This window comes from Rhagoletis pomonella, unplaced genomic scaffold (assembly GCF_013731165.1).
Source record: "Rhagoletis pomonella isolate Grant_MI unplaced genomic scaffold, Rhpom_1.0 Rhpom_scaffold_06089, whole genome shotgun sequence".
Taxonomy (NCBI): Eukaryota; Metazoa; Arthropoda; class Insecta; order Diptera; family Tephritidae; genus Rhagoletis; species Rhagoletis pomonella.
The window spans coordinates 1-10,422 of NW_023464625.1; the positions used below are offsets into that span (position 1 = coordinate 1).

The window sequence follows — 10,422 nt, forward strand, 5'->3', positions numbered from 1 at the left end:
TTTGTTATTTAATAAACGCAAGCACGCGCTATTTTGTTTAACCTCGTTCGTTTGATCCTTGATCGATAAAAAAAAAAGTTGTCGAAACGATGGGAGAGACGGAAGGTGAAGTCGGTGCAGCCGATACGCGACCATCTGAGGAGACCGAATCGACTCCTGTACAGGATACGTTAGCGGTCCCGGTGCAAAAACGTCGGAAAGTGAAATCGCCAACTCCTGGTACGCTGCGCGGTCGCAGCGCTACACCCATACGCGGCAGGAGTCAAACCCCGTTCTCGCTATACCTGAATCGTCGCAGCGCTACGCCTTCGACATGGCGCAGCATAACGCCTTTCTTGAAACGCGAGGAGCGCGAGAAAACTCCTTTCGAACTTGGCAGGGATATTAAAACTCAAATCACCTGCAATAAAGCCGTTTTTGATCGAGCATTGGTTATGGATATTACAGAGAGCGAGGAAGTTCAAAAGCCTGTGCGTTACATAACGACCGATTTGTCTGTCATTGATCGTGCTGCCGTAATGGATGTATCGAATGTTGAGGTTATCTACTTGATTGAGGAGTACGAGGATGTCGAAGAGGAGGAGGAAATCATAGAGGAGGTGAAGCCAAAGAAGAAAGCCAAGGGCAAGAAGGCGCGCACACCACGCAAGTCAGTCGAAAAGGATGCAAGATCCGGCTCTATTTCGGAAGCTGAAGCGGAGTCCGGTGATATTGAAAGCGCCGACCGAGAGGAGAGTATCGAGCCGGATGAATTCGATGAGCCTGTAAAGAAGGGCAAAAAAAAAGGCTGCGCCAAAGAAAAAAGAAAAGAAGGAGAAATCGCCCAGTCCCAAGTTGACCTTGAAATTGGAAATGGGCGGCGGTCAAAAGGCCAGTAAGAAAATGTTTGAGGAAAAACAGGCCGCAGGACCTGCACCCAAGCCACCACCGAAGAAGAGTAAACTTGTCTTGCAAATGGAGGAGCAGGCCAAGGCAGCGGCTAAAGCTGCCGAAGATGCAGCAGCTAAAGCAGCTTCTAAGCCCAAAGGCGAAACTTTTGCTGAGCGCCAAGAACGCTTGAAGAAGGAGAAAGAGGAGCAGGACCGCATTGAAGCAGAGTTGGCCGAGCAGCGGGCAGCCGAACAGGCTGAGGAGGACGAGGAGCCAGAAGATGAGGGCGGCGAAGAAGAGGACGAAGAGGGTGATGAATCACACGCTGGCACTGAGTCGTATGGCGGCGACTATGCCGATGAGGGTGGCAGCGAATATCGGGACGAAGAAGCAGACCCAGAGGAAGGTGCTGACGCTGAGGCGGAGGAAGAGGATGTGGTACCTGAACTGCCTAAGAGCAAGAAGCGCCGTGGCAGCAATTCATCTGAGGAGTTCACCAGACCCAATCCCTACGATGAGGAACGATGGCAGCGAATTGCCGCGGAAGAGGGTGAGGAGTTTATGCAACAAATGCGCAAATACAGTTTGCGCATACACAAGAGCGAGAAGGAACGTGATGCCGAATGGCAGCGTATACGCGAGCAAGCACGTTTGCCACATTTCATTGTCTACTTAACGGATCGTACCGTTGAAGCTGGCCATAATGTGCGTATTTCTTGTGCTGTCGGCGGTCCCGAGTTGTCGGTGAAATGGTTCAAGGATGGTCGGCAATTGGAGCGTGATGCCACACATCGCATCATCAACAACAACAACATTTTGGCATTGGAGGTGGTAAATACGACGATTTTAGATTCCGGCGAGTACACCTGTGTAGTGGCGAATTCCAACGATACCGTTCAGTCGTCTTGTTATATAACAATCTATGAGATATTCAAGGATGAACCAGCACCTCCTTCATGCAAGCTCGTCAAAGGTAAGAGATCTTACAGGTATATTTATTGCCGTGTGGGGTATATTTTTTATGGGAAATTTTACCTTTACAGAGTACTACCATTTGCGTGACGATGAGCTCACAATAGAGTGCCACTTACACGGCGTGCCACGTCCAGTTGTCGTTTGGATGAAAGGTGGCCTCGAAATCAAGCCGAGTTACAAGTTTACCATGCTTGAGGAGGCACATGGCACCTACAAGTTGCTAATCTACAAACCGAATGATAGGGATAGCGGTAGTTATATCTGTAAGGCAGTGAACTCCAGCGGCGAAGTGCAAATTAGCCATCACGTCGAAGTGGCCAAAAATAGACATTTCCATGCGCGCGGCATCTTCCACGCTCGCGATCGTCTACAAAAGGACAAGGAGTTGTCGGCAAAGAAAGCCATGACGGAGGCGCTCAAATCAAAAGCCGCCTCAGACCTTAAGCGCACCTCACTAGCGGCTGAGGCAAGGGAGCGCGTACATCGCGCGTCACCCGAGCCATTGGTTTCGCCGAAGCAAAAACTCACATTCGCCACACAACTGCGCGATCGCATGGCACTGGAAGGAAGCACTGTGCGCTTCGTGTGCACTGTCATTGGACCGAGCCCCAGCTGTCGCTGGATGAAAGATGACAAGTGGGTGGTGGCTGGTCCCACTGTTAAGAATCTATCCGAGGAAGGCAAGGCCATACTTGAGGTGAGCAAGGTTACATCCGAAGCATCAGGCGTGTACAAGTGTGTGGCCAAGAACGAACATAGCGAAGTTGAAACGCAGTGCTACTTCAAGGTGTACAGTGCACAGGCTGATGGCGATGAACAGGAGCCAATGTTCGCACTACCACTCAGAGGTATGGCAGATGTGGGAGTGTTTGTTTATTCCGTCGGTGTTGTATGTATTTGTTGAGATGATTAGTGAATTCGTGTTATCCTTGTCACTCAAATTGTGTCGCATTTTATTGTCGTAAGATACCGGGAATCAGATACACACCTGTACACGGGGCATACGCGCGTATTGTGTTTGTGTGGTTGCTTAGTGTTTGTACATACATATTTGTTGGTGAAAATTCAGTAATCGATGCATTCAAACACTCACAACCGCTAATTCGCACAATCGAATCGTTTAAACGAAAGACCTAAATACCCCAATTGGGGTCGAGGTGTCCATTCCCAAAATAGACACGTTGCATTTCACATTCACAAATATCGCTTTTTGTGTCAATTTGTCGGAGTTTCTTTGTGTGCCAGCATTTTAATTGTCACCAGCGAAAGCTTTCGCGGCAAATCGCTTTGATGTTTGTCTCTGTTCAAATTCACAGATGTATACCACTCGTCGCAGAACGATTTAATTATCGACACGAAGGTGCGCGGCAACCCCCGCCCCAAGATTACATGGGTAAAGGACAATTTACCAGTTGTGCTCGATGATCGTCGCGTACAGATCGAGCATTTGGACGGTATCTGTGAGCTGATCATTAACAAGCCAACAACGAATGATAGCGGTGTGTACACTTGCATAGCTGAAAATAAATTGGGCAGCCAGAAGACCACACACACAGTTGTTGTAGAAGTTGTGCAATTGTCGCGTCGTTCGAGTTTATTGTCCAACGTAATGACCGAATCGGATAGCGAAGCTGGCGCTGGAGAAGCGGCTGGCCAAAAGGGTGAGAAGTCCGAAAAGCGCAGCCGTCTTCCAAAATCCAAGAAGAAGGATGACGACGAAGCTGAGTCAGGCACCTATGAGCGTCGCAGTCGCATTCCCGATCCCACACCAAAGCAGCAATTGTACTTCATTGCGAATCTATCGAATCGCTATGTAGCCGTGGGCTCTAAGGTTAAACTGCAGGCAGTTGTCGGCGGTCCAGATGCCACTTTCAAGTGGCAGAAAGATGAACAAAATATTACCTATGGACCACGCATACGCAATATGAGCCGCGAGGGTTTGGCCTGCTTGGAGTTCCTGAATCTTGCTCCCGAAGACTCTGGCGTCTACACTTTGACAGCGCAAAATGAATTCTGTAAAATAACCACCTCGGCCTTGATACACGTTTACTCGCCGAAGGTCAGCAGCGATGTGGAGCCGATGTTTACGCGCTCACTGAAAGGTAAGTAGCGACTTTATGCCTTTACTGTTAGATTGGCACGAGCCAGTGTGTGTTATTCCTTTTCTTTTTCGCAAATGATTTCGTAATCTTGTGAGTTCAATCGAGTGAGTTACATAATAACTAATTTTATGTTATTGCCCTCAAATAGAAATCTATCATCTGAATACAAATGAATTAATCTTGGAGACGGGAGTACGTGGCCAGCCTGCGCCGCAGGTAACATGGTCTAAGGATAATTTCGAAATAAAAAGTGGTGGACGTTTCCAAATTTTGCAACACCAGGATGGCACTTGCGAATTGATCATTGATAGACCCGATAAAAAGGACTCCGGCAAGTATGTGGTGCGCGCGGAGAATAGCGCTGGAAAGAGTGAAATTTTGCACACGGTGCTTTTTGAGGGTAGTGCTTCTCATATCGCTGAGAATATCCATGGTGTATTCCATGCTGATAAGAGCCTGTTGCGTCCCAAGGCAACAGAGGAAGAGAAGAAGCCAGCACCAACAGCGACAGCAGCCAAAGAAGGTGATACGACCGATGGTGAATCGGAAGAGAAGGACGCAAAAGGCAAAGGCAAGAGTAAGGTTAAGCGAGCAAAGAAAGAGGAGGAAGAAGTTACCTCATCGGCAACCGAGTATGCCTCGGATGCTGGTAGTCTTAAGAAACGTGAAAAGGTTATCGGCATACATTTCGCTACATCTGTGCGTGATCGTGTTGTAGCTGAGGGTTCTAAAGTGAAGATATCTTGCTTCTTAGAATCGAAGGAGCCACAAGTTAAATGGTTCAAGAACGACGAAGCCATTCAGAATGGCCCTAAAATTAGGGGACGCTACAGTGAAGGCTTATGCCTGCTGGAAATATTCAGCGCTACGGCTGAGGACAGTGGTGTGTACAAGTGCTGGGCGCGTGATGAAACTGGCGAGGCTTCCACCTTCTGCAAATTGGAAGTGTATGCCGATCCCGGCACTGGCGATGTACCGCCCACATTCACGCGCAACATCAAAGATACCTATCATGGCAAGATCAATGAGCTACAGCTGGACGTGCATGTGCGTGGTCTACCCACACCAACTGTGACTTGGGTTAAGGATGGCGTTAAAATTGAATCAAGCGAAAAGTATCAGCAAATCGATCACGACGATGGTCTATGCGAGCTATTCATAATCGATCCAGTACAGGGCGATAGTGGCAAATATGTGTGTCAGGCTGAAAATCGTGAAGGAAAAACTGAGATTACTCATATTGTGACCGTGGAACCCAGACGTCGACGTCCGGTGTCGCCACCGAAGGAGGCTAGACCACCAGTGAAGCCAGCAACAGAGGAGGAGCAGAAAGAGGGCGAGGAGGGTGAAGAGAAGAAAAAGAAGAGGAAGGCTAAGGACGATGAGGAGGGTGGCGGTGGTGGCAGACGTGAAGCGCCACCACCACCAGATCTAAAGAAATATCTATACCTGAGAAATTTCCTCTCAAATCGTACCGTGAAGGCGGGCAGCAACGTTAAATGGATGGTCAATATCGATGGACCTGAGCCAACTGCACGTTGGTTCCATGGCGATACGCCCATCGCTTTTGGACCAAAAAGCAAACTGTCCTGTCAGGATGGTATTGCATGGTTGAATTTGATAGGCGTAACCGAAGAAGATGCTGGCCAATATACACTGCGCATCAAAGGTTCGGAGAATGAGGTGGTTAGCACTTGCGAACTATTTGTCTACAGAACCGGTGTGGAGGAGTTGGTGGCGCCCGTTTTTACTGTGGGCATCAAAGGTAAAGTGTAATTTCATGTGTTTTTGATGTGAACTTGGAAATGTGTAACTTCTTGTTATTGAGGAATTGTGTCTATGCGTCCAATGGTGTTGTCGAAGAGTCGCAGGTATGTTAGCGTATAAAAGTAACTATAGGGGTAGCGATAAATTAAGCGCTTTGCCGCTGCTACTAACACCGCATTATGAGCCTAGGCAACTAACTGTAACATAAAATCATTTCTTATTCAATTTGTGTTTGATTTCATCTTCTGTGTATCGCCTTGTTGTCCAAACTTTTCATACAGATTCTTATCAGAAAGATCAAAATGAAATTGTGCTCGAATGTAAGGTATCCGGCAATCCTAAGCCTAATATCTATTGGCAAAAAGACAATACGTTGCTGCCTCTGGACAGCGCGAAGTACAGATATGCGGATATAGGCGACGGTGTCACACAACTGCTCATCACAGAGCCAACCAAGACCGACACAGGGCTCTACACTTGCTATGCAGAGAACGAGAGCGGACAGATGAAGATAAGCAAATTTTTGGACATATCCGACTATGTGCAGAAATTAACGCAGAAGCGGACCATAGAAAAGGTCATACAGGAGCCCGCACCAACTGATGCGACCGCTAGAATCGATGAACGCGAAACCAGCGCGCAGCTGAAGTCGAAGGCAAAGGAGGAGAAGCTCAAGTTGAGTGCTGAGACTGTAATGAAACCAATGTCCATAGCAGAGGGTAATAAGGCGCAGCTCATATTCTATGTTAGTGGCTACATTGAAGAGGTTTATTGGTTGCGCGGCGACGAGCGCGTTACCAAAGATACGCGTCATAAAATATACAATATTAATGGAGCAATCAGCTTGGAGATACACAACGCAAGAGCTGACGATACAGGCGTCTACAAGTGTGTGGTGCGAAATAATAAGAATGCGATTGAAAGCAGTTGCGAATTAACCGTCTACGAACAAGCAAGCGGCAAACTGCCTAGTAGTTTTGCGAGCGATATCAAAGGTAATGTAGTGTGGAGGAATGAGGTCTAAATTTGGGTAGACTGCCGACAGAAATTTCGTGGTTACCCTATATAGTTAGCAGTAATCTGAGTTGCATTTTCCATATAGGCGTAACACTTTTGAATATATCTTCCCTTAGAAACATATGATGCGCAACGGAACGAGATCACACTCACCTGTCAAGTGCATGGCCGTCCGAATGTCACATGGCTACGCGATGATCACAGCATTTCCAATAATCGTTACAAGTCTATAGAAGCGGTGGGTGGCATACGGAAATTAGTCATACGCAATCCTATACCTTCCGACTGTGGCACTTTCTCGTGCTTTGCTGAAACCAATGATGTCATACACGCTATCAGCAAGTCCATACGTACCAGCGAGCTGAAGCGCTTAATGTCCACGGCCACAGAGGTAACCACAAATGGCGAATACATATCACATAGGCGTCGTTCCTCGCAGACGCCCTACGAAGCGATTACTAGCAACGGTGATGTATCGGCCTACGGCAGCACTGAGGCTGTTATTAAACGCGCACGCGAACGTCGTCCTTTAGGCATGATTTCGCAGAGTAAACCATTATTTAGTACTCTGCTACACGATCGCACAGTCACTGAGGGCTCCAGCATACGACTGAGTTGTAATGTGGTTTGCGACGGTGATACGCGCATTGAGTGGCTGAAGAATCATCGTCCGCTGCTGAATGATGGTCGTTATTTGACTATGTTCCGCAATGGTATTGCTTCGTTGGATATTGGTGCAACGAGTGTGGATGATAGCGGCAATTACACTTGTCGTGCCATCAACGATTATGGTGAAACGTTTACGCACGCGCAATTACGTATCTACAAGCACTACGAGGACGCTGTACAGCCAACCGCGTTTGTACAATCAATCCGAGGTGGAGTATAGTTCAAATAAGATCTTTAAGTAGGTATTCCTAAGAGACACATATTACTGACCTGAGGGGTGGGGCAGACAGATTTTTAGTAATTTTTTTTTCAAAAGTTTTTGTGTTTCGTGATCGGTGATTAAGTGTGATTTTGTTGTAATTTTTGTGTTTGCTTGTCGGAGTAGATGGCAATCAAATCCTTTTTCTTCACAAATTTTGGGGAGAGGCTTTCTCTAATAAGTTTCCCTGATAAAAAACCGACCACACGTTTTACTCTCAGTTCATTTGATTGCCGCCTGCTCTGTACAAATCCACCTTAACTTGTTTATAACTTCTTGATAACCCTCTTCCATCCATCAGATACTTATACGATTAACGAGAATACACTGGTTCTGGATTGCCGTGTACGCGGTAAACCACGTCCCGATGTACAATGGTTGAAGGGCACCGAACCGCTCACCGAAGGCGATCGCTATAACATTATCACATCTGCAGATGGCCATACTAAATTGATTATTAACAATCCAACCGAGAAGGATTCCGGTCTCTATGCTTGCGTTGCCCGCAATGAAGCTGCCGAAAATAAGATCACTCACCAAGTCGACTTCGTTGGTCGTGAACGTTTCGCACTCGAGAAGACACACGGCTACTTCCATCGCGATCCCAATAAGCCACACTTTAGTGTACCGCTCAGCAACCAGACGGTTTGTGCCGGCGGTACAGTTGCCATTTCGGCTGAGTTCATGAAATCATCCACACCACTGGAGGTACATTGGCTACGAGATCGTAAAAATGTCTCTTCCCTGCCGGGCGTACAAACATTTATGGAAGGTGGCGTCTATACACTGGCCATATTAAATGCACAACCCGAAGTCGAGGGTACGTACACATGTCGTGCCTCGAATGCCTTCGGTCGCATTGAATCACATGTGAGTGTTGATGTGGCTGCCGGTGTACCGAAGGATGAACGTCCACCGTTGTTCCTGTCCAGACCAGATACCGAAATGAAGATTTTAGTTGGTGATCCATTCTCGATTTCGTTCCGTATTGCTGGCGACCCGAAACCAAAATGTGAGTGTTTTAGAAAAGGCCAGGTTATTCATGTGAATTTTGATTTGGTGTGTATTTGTGTTTGTTTTGTATTTTCAGTATCCTTCTTGAAGGGCACTAAGGACATAACCAAATCAGATAGAGTTAGTAAGGAGGTATCGGATGACTACACCAGATTTACAGTGCAAAGTTCACAAATCGCCGATTCGGGTACATACTTTGTCGTTGCGCGCAACAACTTCGGCACCGACAGAGTATTTGTGACTGTTGCGGTAAGTTGAAAGGAGACAGCGAGGAATTTTAACCATTCTAATGCATTTATTGGTAAACTAACAATATTCTAAGGAAGAGCAAGTCATTTGTTTGAGACTTTTGAGAGACCGCCTTTCGAAATTGCAAATGATACTTCCAGTGACTATAAGAACTCTTGGCTTTTAAAGTGATAATGTTTATGAGATAATATTACCGCTGTTAAACAGTTAGAGAAAATCAACAAGTCCCATAAACGATGGCGGTGAGCTAGGCAGGGCTGCTGTTTGGATAAGAAATACGGTGATTTTCAGGAATTGTGGGTGGATGCTGAAATGCCGGGCTCTTGGCCGATGAAAGGGGCTGATGCTGCTTTATTTGAAGCTTATCAGCAATCTCATTTCCTTCAATACCAATATATACCGCAAAGAACCAAACTCGATGGGTATGACTAAGAGCTTATTGAGGCACTTGATCATCAGTTTAGATGCTAGCTGATGAGACATGAGAGTTTTAACAGCTGCTTGGCCATAAGTCTACATTGGGATATTCCGATTCCGGGTGTTGAGCTTGATATTTAAGTCCGCGCTTCTTTCTGGAAATGTACATATGTTTTCCCATAGGTTCCGAGTATCTCAACCTCGGTCTAACCAAAGCTATCCCGGAACTCTCTGTGGTCAATGAGATATCAACGTACTAGGCTATCATGTTTGGTCTATCTGGGCACTGATTTCCTAGCCCTGATGTGTCAGGATATCGATCTTCCTACGTCTAAAAACTTCTTCTGCCCCGATGTTGGTATCAGTCATCATTAGTACAGCCTTTTTTTGGTAAACATACATTCGTTGTTCTAAGTCAAATAGGGTTTGGAGACAAATCTGATTCGGATGTATGCCTCTAACTAGATTAAACTCTACAGCCAAGTACCCGGCCTCTGAGATCTTTGCTTTCCAGTCCCAATCTCCTTTTCTTCTTCTCTTAGGCCTGTTTAGTAAAACTACTGTCCTATTTTTCGAGTGAATTTTCTTTGTCAGAACTTAGGCTTGATTTCTCGGAAAATAAAGAAGCTGTCGAGTGCGCGATCAAAAAAGGGTCTGACGAATAAATCGAGTCCATATGAGATTCCTGTTCCAACAAGTCGAGGAGAAGACCAATAGCAGGTAGACTAATTTGCAGAATATCTGTTCACGAATGGGTTAACCAGCAGATGATTTGTCGCCACAAATTGTGTATAACTAGACACCGACTTGTGTGAATGCTCTAATAGACAAACACACACTTTGTGCTGTTAAACCAGCTGGCGGTTATCCGAAAAGCGGCGCTGCGAAACGGCATTAAGGATTCTGAATCACTAACTCGTTACCGAATAGACACTCTTAAGCTGACAGGCGATGAAAAAAAATAAAAAGCTCCGCAAATGCCTTGCTCTTCAACTATGTACTTTAGACCGTACCACCTTACAAGCAAACAAAAAAGTTCGCCGTACAACCCCAAGTCCAAAATATTTTTAGAAAATAAATTTC

General features: G+C 46.3%; 1 protein-coding gene across 1 annotated transcript; it reads left to right on the forward strand.

The window, feature by feature from the left end:
* Positions 1-89: 89 nt before the first annotated feature.
* LOC118755365 (muscle M-line assembly protein unc-89-like) lies at positions 90-8,922 on the forward strand (the record flags this gene model as incomplete). The annotated part of the gene is given in 7 exon segments (XM_036490204.1): positions 90-776; positions 778-1,843; positions 1,914-2,693; positions 3,162-3,947; positions 4,096-5,712; positions 7,961-8,671; positions 8,750-8,922. Coding segments are annotated over 7 exon segments (5,820 nt in total), but the record flags the coding sequence as incomplete, so codon positions are not given.
* Between the last annotated feature and the right edge of the window lie 1,500 nt (positions 8,923-10,422).